The sequence below is a fragment of the Helicoverpa zea genome, chromosome 7, assembly GCF_022581195.2.
Source record: "Helicoverpa zea isolate HzStark_Cry1AcR chromosome 7, ilHelZeax1.1, whole genome shotgun sequence".
NCBI classification, from domain to species: Eukaryota; Metazoa; Arthropoda; class Insecta; order Lepidoptera; family Noctuidae; genus Helicoverpa; species Helicoverpa zea.
The window spans coordinates 4,396,266-4,417,433 of NC_061458.1; the positions used below are offsets into that span (position 1 = coordinate 4,396,266).

Genomic DNA, 21,168 nt, shown 5'->3' on the forward strand with positions numbered 1-21,168 from the left:
TGAAAGACTTGCGTAGATGAGAATTGAAATTGTATGAAGCTTATATTTTATTATTTATTTTTAAAAAAGTTTGTTACATAATAAGTTAGGTATAAAACTGAACTTACGAAGAATAAAGTATCTAAGTATCTTAATAATATCAAAAAAATCTGAAAACTAAGAAAAAAGGATTAACAAATAAGTTAAAGCATCCTTTTCCTCACTAGACAAGTGTTGATTTGGAAATTAAAAATTATTTAGTAATTTTAGGCGATATACACACATTTCATAAATTGTTCCATTGATTTCAGGATATCACGATGAAAACGTTATCAGGAGCACTTTGTCATCTAATTCTACAGATAATGGATTTTATGATAATGTTAACAAGGTGTAAGTAATTATTCATTATTTAAAAATATAATCCTATCTCCATCGCGTCTATTCGGTGCGAGAGAGTTAGGATCTAAAGTGACTTTAGCTGAATCCGTAGTTTCCATATATTGCATTATCTCTTCGAGCATATTCTCACAGTCGTCGTATAAAGCTTCGTCGGTCGTCTTCCGAGTGACGGGCTCTCTCTCAGGGCCAACCTCTTGCTTAACTTCTTCAGAGTCCGCTTGCGAACTTCTATAGCCCAAACAATCCCAATTCGCAATTATTTCATCGGAATTCTTCTCACGAACTTCAGTAATTTCACGAAGTTTCGATTGAATCGCGAATTTCTTTTCTAAATATTTGGTTTCGTAATCGGTCAAAGAATTGTTGTAGACGCTGCTAGAAGGCGACGACACGCATCGAATCCAGTCTTGACAATCGATCGATATACTAGATGCATTCGTGAATCCGTAATAATCTTCTACTTTGAAATCCCTGTTGGCTATAAAGCCGGAATCATTGTCTAAGTCCGATCTGTCAAGCGAGTCATAACCTTCGTTGGTCACTCCGTTTTGTATCGTTTCATACACTGGTTCTAAAATCTCGGCTAATCGTTCGCTAGCTTGTATTGAGATGATTTCAGCGACATGTAATTTGGGTCTTATTGTTGCGTATTGGTCTTTAGCGTCATCGGATTGACTGGAAGGCAGTCCGGTGCTGCAGGTAATTCTTCTGTCAGAGTTTGGGCCCATGCTCATTCGTGGGTAGGTGGAGTCACTTCGAATACGAGATACTACTGCAGTTTCTGTTTTTCTGTATGTTGCTTTGATTAGGCTGTGAACCTGTTATAAATAAAATAATTAGTAGGTGCCTATATATTTTTAAATACAGTTATTCTTTCTTTTAATGTATTTAATAATTTCTACCTCTCTATTGATATAGCAGTACAGCAAAGCTACAATGAGCCCCTGCAGCCCCTCGACGGTGTACGAGGCGTAGTAATAGATCTGTTCCTCAGTGCAGTTGTTAGTGGCAGGCCTGAATGCAGTCAGCAGGAACTGTGTCCCGAATATTGGCATTAGGAACAGCGTTGCTTTAGCTGTGCTCCTGTAATCAAATGGTTTTTAGAAAAGTATAAGCTGTTTATTTGTTTGCTCCGTAACTAACCTTGGTACTGAACAAACATGAAAAATTCCCTCATTGCTGGGATGTTGCAATTTTCATTTCAAACATAGTCCGCTAAAAAATGCAACGTATTTTGTACATATTTTTTCATTTATATAAAAAAATCTATATAAGTTATTAAAAAATTGTTTGTTACGTATTAGTTAATACATGTATCTGAGATGTGAATATTAAGGGGTCTACACACCAAAGCCGCTGACCCGGCGGCACAGCCCGGCGGCTTAGTGCCGGCGGGTTAACCCGGCGGCTTCAGAATATCCAAGCCGAATGACTTTGCCGGCGGCAATGCCGGCGGCACGACTGCCGCGGCATGTGGTGTTCTAGTAATTGTCAAATACTCTATGAAAGCCGGCGGTCAACTGACTGAGTGCGTGGAGAGGGATGCCGTCGGCATCGGCATGCTGCCCCGTCGGCTTGCCCGCGCGGGCGCAAGCCGGCGGCATGATTGTACAAAATACGGCCGGCGGGTTGGGCCGCCGAGCTGTGCCGCCGGCGTCAGCGGCTTTGGTGTGTAGACACCTTAACTCAATTCTACTTTATGAATAATTTTCAGCAACGCTAAAGTTCCGCTCTAATTAACACAACTCCGCTCAGTTTTTGATCACAAAAATTAAGACTTAAAACATGCAAATAAAAATATCTACCTTTATGTTTCTCTAAAATATTGTCAAGTTTGTTTCAAACTTTATTTGTTGCTTCATTATTTCGATTAATTTAGCTGTACTGCGACTTGTTATTCAGAATTACATTAATTGATAATATCTAAACACAGAAACCTTGTTTCTATAATCTTATACCTAACTATAATCGGTGAACAGGCCATTTGCTCTTTCCTTCACAGTTGACATCCACCCAACAAAACAAAATACAAACTATTGTACTCACAGCTGATTAGCATTCTCGGAGTTTCTGATCTTAGTGAGGAGTACCCTCAAGACATCGATGAACAAGCCAGTGTTGACCAGTAGGATGGTGATGCGTGGCACGTCGAGGATCCACTGGACGTGCTTCACGGTGTATATCAGCCAGCAGGAGTGGTCGTTGTGCACTGCCATCACTGCTGCCCAGGAGATGGCTGGAGCTAGCGCTATGACTGCGGATTAAAGGTCCCATTTTACTACAGTCTACCAGTCAGCATGTTAGTCTAGTGGTAATGCCCTTATGAAGAAGTTGATGAATGTTTGTAATGAGGTCGGTCTTTTTTTTGATATTAAATAAAATTAAATTAAATTTACGACAACTTGCAACATATTGCATGTTAAGGTGCAATATTTGTGTTATATTAGTAAGCAGAATAGTCACAATGACGGCAGTATACAAACCTGCACCGATGCTATACAGCCACTTGATCTTGAGCTTCTGCTTGAACACGGCAACAATCGAGCGATGCAAGTAGAGCCCCTCAACGAGCATGCATACGAACACGATATTGCCTGCGACACGTTCGGCGAACGCGAGCACGCGGCACGCAACGCCGTGAGATGACATCACCGTCTCGCCAGCATTTGTTAACTCGTCTATGTAGATCTAGAATACCATTGGGGTTACAGTAAGACTAGAACATCTCTACTAGAAGATACCAGTGGGTCTATCAAGGGGCTGATTATGATGATGAAAAGGATCTTAATTGTAATGTTATTTATCAAAAAAAAAAATGGTCTCCGTAAAATCATTTAGCTGACTATTAATCGATAGAATGTCGAGAAATAAAATTTTATACTGGTTGGTTGGAAAAACACAAACCAAGCATTTAAAATTGATAGCAGTACCTAATAGATAGCTATCACGCATTCGTGTTTATTTTACACAAGAAAACAATCCTAAATTATTAAATAACACCTGAAAATTCTCGTATTCGTCCGTCGGAAAACAATCGCGTCTCGATAACGTCATTCTATTGTTTCCACTTACCTCACTTCTGCTGACAATCACCAACGCATTCCTCACAATGATGGCAATGAGAAGATTCCGGTGTAGTGCTACCCGGGTGATCCTCAATCTTTTGTAGAAACAAAAGATGAACACGGCGGGGAGACAAGCGATGATGGAGATGGACAGCACGGCGATATAAAACTGGTATCGGCGAAGGAGTCGAGGCGTGATGCTGCACGTACTGTAGTCCGTCTGTAGCTCCCATGTTGCGTTTGTATGGCATTGCTTGCTGCTGTAGTCTGGAATTTTAACCTTTTATAGATGAATTCTTAAGTGTTTGTAACGTTATTGGGCTGTCTAAGTACTAAGCGATTATTTGCTCAGCTAAGAAAAATCTACAATTGAAGATCATTGGAAAAGTTAAGAGCTGTAGAAGATGACAACATCAACAATATTTACTTTAACTTTCAAACCGGTAATATCTAGACTAGACCTTTCAGTCTGTTTTTATTTTATACTGACCTATATATACTTTATATATATACTTTATATATACTTTATATATATACTATATATACTTTACCTTAGTTATCCGACGAGCAAAACATCGATATTTCAGTTTACCTACATTTCAAGAGATAGGGTCAAGTTCAATTACCTATGATAGTAGCTAAGGCAACAGTGAATATTATTTGAAAGTTTAAACTAAGCTTAGTGATATAAATGATAAGAAATAAGAACATACGATGACAAGAAGGCCCGGTATTAGAATAAGCGAACTCGGAACAAATTTCTGTAGCCAACGCGCCCACATACGCTTCCTGCCAGCAAGTCCAGCCGTCAAACGTTGCCTCACACTGGCTGGTATCTAAAAGATAACGATATGTAGATACTGCAAAAGGTAACACAAGTAAAGATAGGGGTACCCACTGCACATAATTCTTAAAACGTTAAAAATAAAAGTTATTCAGGTCAAAGACCTTGTCAGACGTCTCTCTGATTAGACATTTTTTCAGTTACCCCATGTATTTATGTCTCTCCGATTGGTAGATATAAATCAAAAGTATAATAAATTAAAAGTAAAACAATATTCCATTCACAGAACAAATAAACAAAAGCCGAGATTTTTGAACTTTTATGAAATTCATACACTGCCTCGAAAGTTTTAGTCGGACGAGGGTCCTCCCACTGCGCATAGGATGACCTGTCCCTTGATGTTTATTTACGTCTCCAATCAATGGGACGACTATTAAAAAGATCAATCTGTGCACCAATATGCCTTCATTTATGTAGACCAAAGTTCGGCTTACCGGATACATTTAGAGTGTCAGGCATATAATGGCTGCAGCAATCGCTGGCAGCGTAGAAGCATCGCTCCCACCTTCCCTGAGCTGCTGGTATCAACGCCTCGTGTACCGCGGCAGCCACCTCCTCTAAACCAGGGTCGAAAGGATAGCAGCCACATGACCCGTCCTCTTTAGCCTGCGACAACAGCAACTCTGAACAACTTTGTCTAAACGCAGGGCTCTTGTAGCTTGGCTCTGTTAGCCTGATCTGTTACCTGACCTAATTAATATTTAACTCATACAATTTTCACAACAGTTAAAAACTAAACAGACTCTAAAAGGTGTAAAACTCTAGTCAGGTCTAAACTCTTGCCACATTCTTTGAGATCATTTAATTTGAAGAACTAGGAAAAATTTAAAAACGAAAACGCTTCTCAAGTCCGATCATCGGACAATTAAATACGGCGTGCCCCAGGGCAGTGTGACAGGGCCCTCTGTTTATTATATAAACAATCGAAACATTAAATAAAACAATAGTCATGCTTAATCATTATTAGATCATGGTACCATGACCTTTAATAGTTAATGGTTTAAAACGTACATTTGAATATAATTTTTGGAATCACCTATTACTTCTGGAAAAAATACTACTCACTGTAGTTGTCGTCAAATTCAGTTGGTTTTATTTCTAGTCGGTCACGTTGATTCAAAGGACAAATTAGTAAATGTTACACACACATAAAACTGAATCATTTCATTTCACGGTACCTATTTCGTAAGATAATGCAACATATAATCTTGGTGTCCCATCTAAGCACACCATTGCAAATAATATAGGTACCCACCCTGTCCTAACATAGGCACCAGGGACCTATAGCTAGATTAATCTTTCGAGTACAAGGTTACATACCAAGACATGTGTAGGTAATTTACTCAAATTGTTTGAAACCAATCACAAATCCATTATCTTTGGCAGTGATTCAATATCACAGCGATTGTCATCAGTACAATTGCTTCAACAGGCGATTCGTGGACTTCCAAAACTAATTATGACTGTTAATCGTGTAAAAGATAAGAGCGTATCGTTTATTTGGAGATACTCCGATACCTACACCTAAAACTGCAGACATCGCACTGTGATATTTCGGTAGTGCACTTGACTCGAAATGTTCGTTACCAGCGGATTCCTGTGGTTCCCCGAGCGTCCTGTTGCTGGTCCTTCCACAGTCCCATTAATCTCATCTAAATTAGATCTTAGGTTGTAATTAACTTAAAGCTAATAAAGTAGGCTTTCATAAGAAGGTACTTTTTTAACAATAATAATAAGTTAAGTTAATTTTTAAACGTTTTTTTTATTTTTATAATCGAATATTTAAAAATATAAATAATATGTTGAAAGATAAATAAATGACAAGTATGAGTTAAGTTGAAAAAAGCTTCACGGGCTTTGGGAAAATATTTCATAAAATGCGCGTAAAAAAATATCTACTGAGTTATACTCACAATCTCCAAACAGGGTGCGAACCAGTTCCCGTAGAAGCAGCCAGCGTTCAAGTTGATGGTGTTAGTGCCGGCCACGAAGAGGAAGTCAGGAGTGTAAAGCAGGCATCCTCGGCCCGCCACCCAGCGGAACACTTGCTCATGGTAGCGAACATTGCGATAGTTGCAGGTCTTTCTGGCGTCTGGTGGAACGGTCTCTGGAGGCTCCTAATTTTTACCAAAGCTTAATTTTTATAAGACGTCAGGAGATATAGTCCAATTTGAAAATTTTTTGGCCTTTGAAATTATTTTTAAAATCTAAAGTTTAGTTTAGACTCAGATCTGCCTCTAACCCTCTCAAGGGTTTAGAGTCTCTCTTTAGAGGGTTAGAAGTAGGTCTCAGGGTAAACTTTTCTTAAACCCTCCCACACTACATAATATTAACAAGTTCAAAATCTAAGACGTTATTTAGTTATCTCATAGTAAGTAGATAGAGGACTATGTTCAATTTTGTTTCAAATTTCAAATATGGTGATTACTGGCCCATATAAACACATTGCAGTTGAATAGCTAGTCTATCTATTTAGGTACCACAACATAAGTTGTGTTTATTTGTCAGATACTCGGAGATTGGTACTTGATCTCTCGATATTATACTTATGTACATACAATATTGGTCTATCTAACATTGCAGAGGAACAATCTATGTCGCATATCGCTAGGCCTACAGTGATTCAAGATATTGACAGATTTTGCAAAAATGGTTTTCAAAACAACGGGACTTACCTCACAGATATAGATATTGGGCCTCTCGCAAGCAAGGAGATCATTGGCCCTGATGGCTACTCGCGTGTCACGCTGGTGCCATACATCAAAGTCTACGTTCACTGGATTCAGGACATCTTTGAGGTGGGCTCTCACCTAGAATACAATATTTTACTACAGGTAAGCCATAGTAAGAATGGTAATTTTTTGAAATATTTGACACAGTTCCAGATAAAGACCCACTCAGTAGCATCCCTTAAACAGAGGACTGCTATTGGTTATTTAAAAACTTCTCCGCTCCGCTCTACTTTGGTGGGGGCACTACAATGCCTTGAAAATAATACCTTACCGTTATTTAAACTACCTGTACGATTTCTATACTGGTGAGCGGAATAAAAATAATATTTATTTTTTCCGTAAAATAAAGAATTCCTAATCGTTGATAACCGGAAAATAGGTACCTAACAAGGACGTAGGGCACACCTCTTTCTTTATCTACGTACATGGAAAAAAAAGAATTATGTACTGCATGCAGGACGCATTTATCATCAGAAGATACTATCATTGCAATTTCCAATCTTGATATGGTGCAATTATTCACTTCTGAGGAACTTTAGCCTAAGCGTTTTTTTCATAATACATAGCTAGTTGTTTACCTTCTATAATTTCGTATTATCGTGACTAAACTTATCCAAGTTCCAGTAAGGCATACCAAATATCGAAGTCTTCAAAACAATCTTACAGGTACTTCGCATAGTTATTGGTGTTTGGATTGTTGTTTAGTGTTTTGTTATCTTTCTTGGGATGGGCATAAACAATTTAAGTACAGATAGCACACAGGTAGGAACTACATATTGGTAAGTTTACGATCTTTTATAGAGCGTACTACATAATGGCGTCGTATATCATCGTTGGGTCACAGATAGCAGAAACAAGTCATCGACATTTCAGTTTACACCTATAAAATTATTTTCCTCTTCTACTGTGTTCCCAATTTTATTTAGGATCGTCACTCGTCATACTAACACTCACTCACTACTTATTGCTGTCTTCTTGCGGGTAGCCCATCCATCTTTGCTTATGTCTTCCTCTCCCTTTCCATTCATCTACACCTTTGTTTAATGTTTCATCCCTCCTCATCACAAGCCCATACCGTGACAAACTCTTGCCTCTCATATTTTCTGTAACTGACGTTACCCTCAGACTTCCTCTGAAGTAATAATTCCTCACTTTATTTATTCTTGTCACACCACACATCCATCTCACCACTAACAAATAGTTCTGAATACACATAACTATTAAGGAGAAGTGCATAAAATACGAAAAAGGACATCTGGAATCTGATTTGAAGGAAGAGAGGAATTCGTCAGATAGCCGATCCGCATCACACACAACATGGTGACGACATAATCAAAAACACTTTTCTATAATTACTTAAATGGCCTGTAATGTTGTCTATAAAATAGTGAGGACTTTTGTATCTTCACTGCTGCACTGTAGGCAACAAACCATATTAGGAAGAGCGATTTTGTTTTAGGCCCCGGGCATCAATGTACAAAAAGTCTCTTTATTACATATTTAATTTTAATTAAGTATGTTATCATCCATTTTCAGACACTCTTAATTAGGGTGGCTACTAATTAGTCATATCAGTGAAAAATACAATGACCTTTTAGAACCATGCTTAAAAAAGATAAAAAATCAACCAATTATGTTTTAGTCATGTAATTACATGTACTTACGTGTTTTGGGCAGTTTGGTGATTATAAATAAAAATATGCAGTTCTGACTACTGCATTAGGTAACTATGTAATGTGAGAAAATTTTAAATAATTGTTTTGAGGTCGCGTAACGTCATAAAAAAAACTAAGAATTACCTGTGTCCCATGTAAAATCGAAATCCATATGGCAAAATAAACGAAGTTAGTTATTAAATGACGTTCCTGCATAATTTCCATAAATCACTCTTTTTGCACCCGTTGAACATAATTGAAAATATTTTCCAGGCACAATCACTGAGAAAAATCACAAAAGTTATGTCAGATTAAATTTGGGGACGTCCATTTGTATTCTACACCAACACAAGACACTCCACGAAAGTGTTTGGAAACTGAATAGCGTCAAACATTCCGGCACGAGTACAATCCAAAACAGCTTTTGTTGATTGTCTTCAGGACTGAATGTATTTTCATTCGTGGCGACAGCCGTACTAATTATTGTGCTAAACAACCCACTGTTTACAAATTATCTGCAACCACAATCAATAGATAACTATAGATTAATCACGTTATGGACCTACTTATATTCGGCTGTGATTGAAAATTGGTGAAAACATGTGTTGTTCTCAAACAAAGCGTATGAGATCATGTTGTCGAATTTCAGCAATTGGGAAGAATTGTTGATTGTCTGTTGATAGGTAATGCATTGTCACAGGTAAACCAGCGATGGCAAGGGAGACTTAAGCATTTTTTACGTACCTAACACCCAGTCCTGACGTCGAATACCTTACCAGTACCTAATTCAATGATAAGTAATTTTTATTACATGTTTATGGAGCCGTACAGCTTGTCGTGATTTGTGTCGATATCTTATAATTAAAATGTTTTTCATCGACAACATTTCGTCTCGCCCTCTCGTTCTCTTATTTAACTATACGAGAAGAAACTAACGGATCTTTAAAAAGAACATGCTTAACTAAATGTTAACCAGGTACGGTAAGGGAAGCGGTGGCCTCCTTCTGTGAGGACGTCGTGTCACAGAAGGAGTCGGCGGAGCGCGTGCGGGAGAGCGACCCTCTCGCGGCGCCGCACCGCAGACGAAGAAGGGGTGGAAGACGGGGAACACAACGTCGGTCCCCATCCGTCCTGGGGGGTTATCAGCGGGCGACAGGCGCGGAGGCGCCACCGCCTGCATCACAAGGATCACCCCCTGTGCTCCGGCCGTTATAAGGACCCCTCCCCACTGGAGGGAGGTATGAGGGGCCTGCCGTTAGGCGGGCAATCGCCGGTGGGGGACTGGACGCCATATATTCCCAGACCCCCTCCACTCAGGCGAGGTCGGAGTGCCGCTGGGCCTTTTTAGTGGGTATACCGGGAACGTCTTTACCGGGGAGTCCCACATACCTCTCTCCCGTCCCCCGACGGGAAGGGGATGCGTAATAGCATTTTTAGCCCAGCGACAACAAAAAAAAAAAAAAAAAAAGGTACGGTAAGAAACAACATATACTTATCGGGTGTGTCGTTGACAATCACATTAAATTCTATCACATATACTTTATGATATTCTATGGCGAATTGTAAAAAAAATAACCTAATCCATTCAGTGGTTTAGCCACAGGAGTCATTTTTCGTTTTTATAATTTACAACATCATGTGTAAAGCAGAGATAAAGTTAGGAGTATCGAATGTTTTGATCAGTTGACAGCTGTCAGTTTTCAAGGGAGAATTACAGTTGTTTGTAATGACTGACTTTTATATGGTGTTCTAATTTTCTCACATTTTTATTCTATTTACTTTGTTTGAAAAATTCATTTTTTTATTTTTACGTATTTTTCGTTTTTATTTGTGTTAATGGACATATATTAACCTGTATATTAACGCATTTCATTTAATGTGATTATGAACGACACACCCTATATAGGTATTCTTTTTTTTAATAATGTTGCAGTTTTGTAGATGTTACTAATCTAGTGTTTAATCTAGCTTCTTTGTTTTGACTGTCTATATTTTAGGGTATTGGAACCGAATGATAACAAGCAAGAAGAAGAAGAATAGGCCAACGGTACCTATATTTTTCTGAACTTAAAGTTGATACATCGAGGGCGAGAGCATATAATTTTTTCGTAAAACCAAGGGTAGTTAGAATGGGAGTTATTGATCCTATCTCAAATACATAAACTATTGGAATATTAAACTTGAGAAGTTCATGAAAAGTTTTCTTTTTAGATTCTTGGCCTCAATCTAATGCTAGTGTTGGATTTTTAAAATCTTTTTCGTGGGTTGGATGCGGCCTAACTTGGTACTTGAAGCTTTACGATGGTCCCCACGAACCCCTTGACACGCGAGCCTCTCACACTTGGCCAGTATTTTATGATGTTATAACCTAACCTAACGCTCATCAAACTCATTATACTTTTAGTCATAGATAGCTGCGTGTGCTCTGAAAACCAAAAGACGTGATAACGAGCTCTTCGAATACAATCAGTGACCTTGCCAAACCAGAGGTCAATGTCTTCGATCTTCGGAAATCACGTACGAGCAATTTATTCGTCATCCCAGATAAGAAGCTGAAGTCAAAACTGATAGGAGCTAACATTAGATTCAACTTTTGAAGGTATTTAAAATTATTTTGATATGGGGCAAATAAACAACAATAACAATAAATGTGTTTGATAAGTTTATTACTCTAGCAAAGTAATTAAAAATAGGGCCTGTATTATGTATTATGTGTTTGTAACCTATGAATGTAAGTAGATAGATAATATAAAAGAGTGTAGTAAGGGTCTTACATAATCATATGGTGACGAGCGATTTTATAAATTACCAGGATTTTTGTACCCTAAAACAATCGTAAAAAAGTCGTTTCTCTTTTAACCTACCTGTAACATAAGGCACTTCTGAAATTGTATGCCCAGAGACCACAAATTGAATAGCTGTAGGAAAAAACCAACTACGCACTACCTTTATGTGGTTCTAAATATTTTTCACTTCATGGCAAACTGCAAAATATCGGTAACCCCAGGTTGTATATTACTAATAACGATAACTCAGAAACACTATGTTACACTGTGTGATGCTAATTCGAGGTAAAGGCCTTCATCATCATCATCATCCTCCTGCCCTTATCCCAATTTCATTTGGGGTCGGCGCAGCATGTTTTCTTCTTCCATACTCCTCTATCTCCCGTCATCTCACAAGTAACATTCTTTCTTACCATATCTACTTTCACACAATCCATCCATCGTTTTTTTGGTCTTCCTCTTCCACTATATCCGTCCACGTTCATACTCATCACCTTCCTCACAACATGACTCTCATTCCTCCGCATCACATGCCCATACCACGACAGCCGGTTTCCACGCAGTTTTTCTGATACCGGCGCCACTTTCAAACTTCCTCTTATATACTCATTCCTCACTCTATCCATTCGCGTAACTCCACACATACCTCTTAACATTCTCATCTCTGCCGCATGCAATTGTCTTTCATTCGTCGCTTTTGTGGGCCAGCACTCTGATCCATACAAGACAGCAGGTCTGACCATACTCTTGTAAATTTTCCCCTTAAGTTTAAGGGGAATACGAGGGTCACAAGTTGTTCCCGTTACCTGCCGCCATTTCATCCATCCTGCGTTAATTCTGTGCGTAACTGTCCGATCTATTTCGCCATCGCCCTGAATAAGCGAACCGAGGTACCGGAAATCGGAGCAGACTGGAAGAAGTGCGTATAGGCCGAAAGGCCTATACGCACTTCGAGGTAAAGGCCTTGTGTACTGAATATTAAACTACACGTGAATCACTTAAACTACTTCAGGCTATTTCTGTTCAATCTAGATAGTGCCCTAACAATGTTCATATTTCTTTTCATTTTAATGAATCACAAAAATAACACCTATTCTATATAGTTCCGCTCTGATATGTTTGTATGAACTTTGCATTTGAAACTAAACTAATACATACAACAATGTATGTAATAGAAAAAAAACTACGTTCTAAGATCATTGATAAATATAGAGTAGGTAAGGAATAGACAAACTAATAGAAATAGATAGCTACTGAAAGCTGAAATGCAAAATAGGGACACGTGTGGTTATGAACCTTTGAACCCACTTACATACAAGAGAATATTATCTAAGTGTTCTTCAGTATTTACTATAAACTGAGCATAAACTTATCAAGCCGTTTTCCCGCATCCCGTGGGATAAAATATAAGCCTACGTTACTGGGAAGAGTGTAGCTTTCCAACTGAGCTTTTCAAACACTTCACGCTCTTCACTTTCTTTACTCTTTATTTTACTTATATAAACCATGTCAAAAGTATATCCATAAGCATTCTTTAATGACTGGTTTTGTTTGTTTTCAGTAATTTTCGCAAATCAGCTTTGGATTTAACTTGAAATCCTGAAATTGTATGAGTCACATCATTATACTATCTAATAGTGCATTTTAAATACCGCTAATAACTTGCTATATAATTGATCTCTTATCAGTTTTGTATATCATTCGTTATTGGAATATAAATATTTATTAACAATATTTGGTATTCTATTTCATGCATAATTTAGAGAGATATTGATAAATAAGAGTTAGGTCATGACTTGAACACTAATTGATAAATCATAATGTTAAAACCTTGGCCTAAAGTACCTACTGTTTATTCTAAATACAAATATGTTAGTATGTATACTTAATAAGAAAATATCATGTCATGTATGAATGAGCTAGCAATAATTACTATTCACTTTCCACTACGTAGATGTATTTGAACTAATTAATGATCAAACTCGTCATGATGTTATTAACTAAATAAGATAATAACAAAATATTCTTCAATGCGCATGACTGGATCAAAACATGTAATTTCCATATTCATAATTGATATTGTATTTAGGTATTAGATATGTAGTAAGAACTTACAAACACACTCCCTAGCATTGCATATAGTATACAGTCATAATACAATCATGAATCTCTTGCATACAAAAATTATAAATTCAGTTTTTTTTTGCATTTATTTGTACGGCAGGAATACAATTCAACTTACATACAATAACAAACAGACATAACTATAATTATAAAAATGGATAAACAATAGACTATGTATAATTAAATGTTAACTCTATGGTAATGCGTAGAACAGTAGCCAGTAGCCGTGCTACACGCTACGCCTGAGCTACGGTTAAATGCGTAGCGCACCTTACAAGGTAGCGTGTAGGCCAGAATTTTCACATGTGACGATTTTTTTTGTTTTACAGCATCTACTTATTTTATTAATATCGAATACACTGAGAATGTTGACCATAGTCTAGTTTGTTATTTATTCTCTAAATAATCTAGATTCTAGCAATTACTTATGTATGTTATGTACTTATTTGCAGCATTCGTGACCCATTTACTACTAATGTTAACCGACGTCATTATTTTAAATATGAACCGGGCCTAATATCTACATAATAAGTCAACCATGCACGCACTGATTAAATCCCGATAGCAACGTGTGTGAACCAAAACAAAACCTTCATATTATAACTAGAGGAGCAAGGTAAGAGAAATAAGTAGTTGACAACACTGACGTAATATAATATTATGATTTAAACATAACCCAACCCTTACAATAACAGCAGTATGCGATAACTTTTTCAGCGTAGTGTAATAATAAATATTAAAGTATCTATGTTTGTACCTATGTTTGTCTATAATCTATCCCATTGTCATATAAAAAAAAAAACAAATCTGCATTGTTTGTTTTTATGACAGCCGTCATCACATTCGAATTTTTTCGGAGTCCCTTGGTATTGGGTTCCAGCAACAAACTGCGGCTAAATATTAGTGCTTTTCCTAGTCTAAGTGCTGTAAGGCAGAGGACAGTCGTGGAAATACCATTTAGCAGATTTAGACTTACGACACAAAGGTTTTTAAACTCTGGTACCAGGCGTTACAAAGTCATGTCGGGCTTAAATCACAGCGCGTCGTGCTCTTCACAGCAAAGACCGATCATCGTGGATCATATGCTTTTCACTGATCAAATATCACAGTAAGTTGAACCTTTCTTCACATTATATTCTTAATCCAGCTTTCGCAAGAGTTAGAACCTTGATCAGATCCCCAGACTCCATACTACGATAGGCGACTGTGAAAGCGGCCAAGTTGGGGTATCTGGATTGGAAATTGAGATTTTTTTGGATTGGAAAAGAGAATTTTGCACAAAAAGATCCACGCTAGTTTTTTCGAACAGATGCAGTAGCGAACACAGCTTAAGCGAAAGCTGGACTTAGCAGCAATTGTACTCCAGAATCCCTTAAGAGCAACCCTTTTTCTCAGTTTGCGTAGATCTAAAAAATCAGAATTCTCTCACCATGCATGAATGCTTTATACCTAGGTATAGGTATTCCTACGGTTTGTACAAAAATATGTAATCTAGGCTTTTGATAGGTATGACTCTCAATCAATTGCAAATAAAGTTGCGTCAGAATCAAAATATTTAATATTATTGCGATAGCTTTGTATTTGAAAGTTTAAAGTTTATCGTTGTTGACTTTAATCAATGAGCCATTTGTCCAAAAGGATGACTATGCTGTTTGTGTGTTAGTATGTTTAAGATGTGAGCCGTCTTATCTATTCCGCGAGTACCTTTTTTTTTTTTTGGGAGGGGGAAATCCTCATGGACTTCCTCCGCCTGGGGAAAGGCGGAGGGGTATGCCGGACTCCTACCGGCTAAAACCCCCTTGTGTCCTCCTTGCACGTGTGCGCGGGGCCGCGGGAATCCAGATTCTTCCGCAGATTCCGCGAGTACCTACACTAACTTCCTGTTATAAGTAGCCTTATCAGCACTTTCTGGATCACGCTTAACTGAAAAGTGGAAATTATAAGCAGCTGTAGTAAAATTTGATTTTCTCTCCATCGGCGTCGGTACCTTCTACGGTACAACCTTTAACATTGCACGCCTGTTGCAGAATTTGAGCCATCGTTAGCTGCGGTGCATTTTTGCTCAAGTTATTTTAACAATATTTAATAAAATTATTTGATTCTTTATGAAAACTATATGCATTCCTTTATATAAGAAGAATTGTGTGAAAGTGTTGTCTAGCAGCATCACTGAAGTGTGTTAGCGACTTTCCTATCAAAATTTTACGTAAGTACTTACTCTTCAGGTTTTTTTGGTAATAGTATTTTGGTAAGTAGTCTAAACAATGTATCGAGTTTCTTCGGTAAACGAACCTCCTTACTTACGTCTTACAAAAAAATAACGTCGCGTTCTAAATTAACAGGGGTGGAGGGCGTAACGTTTGCTATTAATAATTGCCTTGTTAGTCGATCGATTTTGGCGTCGCCTGCTAAGGTACCGGCATTAGGTCCACATAGCTAAGTATAGGTCCTACAGTTTTGTATAGATTCTTCCTCTCAACAAACAATCGATCCTATCTTTACGGAGGGTATTTACTTTCTTGCGCTTTCAAAGTATAGGAACTGAAGAGGCACTTTTTTCGAATAATATGTGTTTTTGGACCTACGGCCTTGGAAATGAGTGCAGGAGGTGGAAGTTTCCTTATTGGGTCGCGGGTGACACCACGGGCAATATCTGTTCAATTAATTTACGCATAGATCTATCTCCCAATGGTCCTATAATAAGTACAGATAGATGTACCTAGTCAGCAAAAATAATGCAAATATTTATCAAGGAAACATAATACAAGAAAGTACATAATAATGCGTAAGTAAGTAGAACAGTTACCGATAGGTAGCTCGGTATTAGGTGGTGGGGATTTCCTTCCTCCAAACTCCAACGGGAAACTAACAATAAAAGTCAAGGTACCTATATGCTAAGGTGGAAGAAATAGAACTAAGCAACAAATAAGACCGCGGTAGTTGTGAAAAGTAGGTATTCATCTCCCCGTTTCATCACCACTTCTCAAAGAACAATGTCAGGTTTCGGCCCACCCAATCAACTTTTAAAACTGAATTCTCACGTACACAAAGTTCTTTACTACAACAATTTACATATAAAATACTAACTTCTTATAAAATAGTTAATTGTTATCTACCTAGAACTTTTCCAAAAGAAAATATCATGTTAATAAGTAATTATTTTGTTTATCGAGTTCAGGTTTTTCGTTTGAATAATTTGGTTTTGAGAAGTTCAATGCAAAAGTGGAAAACATAGAAAAGCTTCTGACATTAAACTACACAAAAAACTGTAAGAATTTTCACTGTACATGAAATATTTTTATTGAGCCTAAGTTACTATGGACGTCTGACATTGATCTTTACACAGTAGGTAGGTACATAAGACAAATTGCTTAAAAATGTATAAAAAGTACAAATCTCAAAACTGTCAAAATTTAAATGCATCCAGGCTCACCTGGGTGGCATCGGAAACTTTCCGTGTTTACTCAGCGTTTTTCAGATTTGCTAATAGGGCTCTCGTATTTATGCTCCGCATATAAAAAATGGTATTTATAACACAACTATATAAATATGTTTATTAAATTAATTTGTCTGCGGGTTAACATGCCACTTTGTTTAAGTTAACCATACTGTTTATCATCGAAATATCTGAAGCTATCCACACGACGTCTATGCAGAACATTTACTAAATTACATCAGAAATTGTCATGCCCTCGATCCGGTTATTATCAACGAATGTAATAAAAGAGAAGTTACGTATGTTTATATAGGAGGTATGGGATTAAAAGAAATAATATACTAATTTGATATTGAAATATTTATTCTATACTTTAAATGGTACTTGGAAGCAATACGTCCGTCTAACAAGATCCCGTGACGCAGTGTGTGTAGAGTTAAATAAACAGTAGATTGTTCAGATAGAACAAAGAACAATGTTATCGAAAGTTAGGGGTATTAGTTTTTGCTTTATATAATCCAACACGCCCCCTCAAAAATTAATCCCTAACTTTTAGTCATTCGTTAGTTTACTATACAGTATCTAGTCTACAATTCAACATTACAAAGTGAATACCAACTTATAAATACGACGTAACATATTATACTTCCAAGTAAGGTCTGGGACAACTGTACAATAATGGTCCAACATTTGCTGCACAGGATCAGGGAAAACCCAGAAAAACCTGATCAGACCATTTCATAATGAAATTGTACTTAAATTAAAACTTATTCTATACCCAATCCTTTTCTCAGTCTTATAAAAGACACGACTGGTAAAGGTTTTGTCAACAAGTCTGCCAACTGGTTACCTGTGGAAATATAATTTAATTTTATTACATTTTTCTCAACTTGTTCTCTAGAGAAATGATATTTTATATCTATGTGTTTGGACCTTTTATGACTTGTTGGATTATTAGCTATGCTAATACATCCGTTATTATCTTCATATAAAATAATGGGCTTATTAATTTTTAAGTTTATGCTTTCTGCCAGAGACTTAAGCCATAATGCTTCTTTAACAGCTTCATATAAAGCCATATATTCGGATTCAGTAGACGAGACCGCTACTGATGTTTGTCTCTTTGTACACCATGTAATTGTATTTTGATCAAATAATTTAAACACATATCCAGTAGTGCTTTTCCTATCATTACAATCGTGGCCACCCCAATCTGAGTCGACATATCCACTTAGGATGTTATTGTAATTATTTCTTGTATATGTTAACTTCAAATCAATTGTGCCTTTGATATATCTTAAAACTCGCTTTAAGCATAACCACAATTCTTTATTGTTCTTATTTGTGTACCGACTTAAAATATTTACGCATGTACTTAAGTCCGGACGCGTACAAAGCATAATGTACATTAAACAACCGATCAGGTGACGGCATGGTGCGTCACACTTCTTATCAGCGTTAAGAGCTTCATAGTTTAATTTAAGCTCCATCGGTGTGTTTATAGGATTGCAATCACTCATATTAAATTTATTCAAAACGGTTTTAATGTAAGCACTTTGGTCTAAAGTAATTTTATCATGGTGTCTCTCTATTTTAATGCCCAAAAATAATTTGATATCGTGTAAGTCGGTCATTTCGAATTTAGTCATTAAATATGCTTTGAAATTATTCATTGTTTGCAAATCTGCACATGCTATAACCAAATCATCGACGTACAAGATTACGTAAATATTTTTAGAAATGTCTCCTTTACCTTTCATATATATACACCTATCTACTGGGGAGTTCTGAAAAACTATTTCTTTGAGACATTGTTCAAATGTTTCGTACCAACATCTAGCTGATTGTTTTAAGCCATAAAGAGCTTTGTTTAATTTGCATACGTAATTATCTTTACATTTTACACCTTCAGGAACTTTCATGTAGATTTCTTCCTTTAGTGTACCATTTAGAAATGCTGTTTTTACATCCATATGATGAATCAGTAAATTATATTGATTTGCGTAGCTAATTAAGAATCTAAAGCTTGCTATTCTAGCAACTGGTGCAAATGTTTCATTATAATCACTAAGATATTCTTGACTGAAACCTCTAGCGACAAGACGTGCCTTATATCTTGAAGGTTGACCTGAAACGTCATTTTTAATAGTGAATATCCATTTACAGTCTACAATATTTTTATTTGATGGTTTTGGTACTAATGTCCATGTATTATTTTTCTAAAGAGAATTGAGTTCTTCTCTGACTGCTTTTTCCCACTGATTCCTATCGTTCAGAGATTTAATTTCATTTAATGATTTTGGTATATTACTTGTGATGGATAACGCACTATAGACATCATAGTCATTTTCATTATATGATTTACGCGAACATGTTTTCAGTCTTTCACTTCTTCGTAAATTTAAAAATTCATCAGGTTTATCCTGATTTTTGTGTTTCAAACTACTCTCAGATTCATTTTCAGGTTCATTCGGTATTTCATGACTACCGATTTTTCGAATTTTACTTGTACTGCATTCATCAGATTGAGAGCTATCTGATTTAGGGCCAGAACTATGAGACTTATAAGACACTGATTTTGTTACGGAGTCATTATCAGTTTCGTCTTGGGAATATGTATTATTACTCCGTTCAGGTCGTAATGAAGGCCTAGATTCGATAAAATTAGTCTCATCAATTACAACGTCCCTTACAGTTTCATATTTTTCGAATTCTGTATTCCAAACTTTATAACCATTGGGTTCATAACCTACCAGTATTCCTTGCACTTCTGTTTGACTGATAAGATTTATGTTTCCCCTTTTAGTTGCTGAAATAAATGTATTGTTTTTAGCTACTGAAATTTTTAAAGGAGGATTTAAACATTCAAACGATGTGAAGAGATCATCTCTATTTGTGATGTGATCAGACGCTCCTGAATCTAATAGGAATTTAATTGTCGAGTGGTCTTTTTCATAATGGTATGCGCTTGTCATGAACGCAAATCCTGAAAAAGAAGAATTCGAGGTCGTTCCCTCTTGCAGGGCAATAGTTTGGACTTGTCTTGTCCTTTCTGGGGCATTGTTTTGTATATTTGTCTGTCTTTTGAAATAGAAACAATCCTGTTTCTTGTGTCCTTTGCGTCCACAGTAATGACATTTCACAAATTTTTGTTTGTTTGTTTTCTTGAATGTTGTATTCTTCAAATAGTTTTGTTTTGTGCGATTGTATCTGTTTTTATTATATTTTTCTTCAACATGGAGTATCTTTAAACTGGTATCACGACTCTCGTTTTTTAATTTTACTTCGTGATCTAATAGTCTAGTTTTTACAAAACCGAGAGTGATATTTTCTTCAGATAGTGTCTCAATTGCAGTGATAACGCCATCATATGTATTCGGGAGAGTAAGTAATAAATGAGCTACTTTGTCCGTTTCCTCTAATTTAGCTCCAGCAGCTGATAATTCTGTCAGCTGATCGTCAAATGTTGAGAAGTGTTTGATCAAGGGTATATCGGCTTTTAATTTTAATCCCAATAATTGTTTTCTCAGCGCTAATTGAGTTGCTACACTTTTCCTTTCATAGATCGCGTCAAAATGTTTAAAAACTGCTTGAGCAGTCCCATTTTCATTAATATAATTAAGATATGAGTCCGCCAAATATTCGACTATAATACTTTTGGCTGCCTTATTATTCTTTTCCCACTCAGCGGATCGCGTTCCAGGAATTTCTTCGTCAATAACACTGAGCAAGTTTAACTCTGAAAGCAGTGTACGAATTCTAAATTTCCATACACTGTACTTTTCTCCATTAAAAGGCTTAATGTTTCTTTTCACTTTTTCCATTGTCACAACTTTATTTTTATTTACAACTATGCACTTTACTGTCACTACGCACTACTGAATGTTCTCACTACTAAATGTCCTTTTTCGCACTGGGCCCATAACCTATAGGAGGTATGGGATTAAAAGAAATAATATACTAATTTGATATTGAAATATTTATTCTATACTTTAAATGGTACTTGGAAGCAATACGTCCGTCTAACAAGATCCCGTGACGCAGTGTGTGTAGAGTTAAATAAACAGTAGATTGTTCAGATAGAACAAAGAACAATGTTATCGAAAGTTAGGGGTATTAGTTTTTGCTTTATATAATCCAACAGT

At 36.7% G+C, this 21,168-nt stretch overlaps 1 protein-coding gene across 1 annotated transcript; it reads right to left on the reverse strand.

Annotated features, from left to right (window-relative positions):
- Positions 1 to 40: 40 nt before the first annotated feature.
- Positions 41 to 9,165, reverse strand: LOC124631697. The gene is made up of 10 exons (XM_047166246.1): positions 8,822 to 9,165; positions 6,966 to 7,100; positions 6,204 to 6,407; positions 4,725 to 4,896; positions 4,160 to 4,282; positions 3,454 to 3,713; positions 2,865 to 3,069; positions 2,428 to 2,635; positions 1,284 to 1,464; positions 41 to 1,199 (listed from the first exon to the last, which is right to left on the reverse strand). Exons 1-10 carry the CDS (start codon positions 8,900 to 8,902, stop codon positions 381 to 383), a joined length of 2,388 nt encoding a protein of 795 aa, XP_047022202.1. The 5' UTR covers positions 8,903 to 9,165; the 3' UTR covers positions 41 to 380.
- Between the last annotated feature and the right edge of the window lie 12,003 nt (positions 9,166 to 21,168).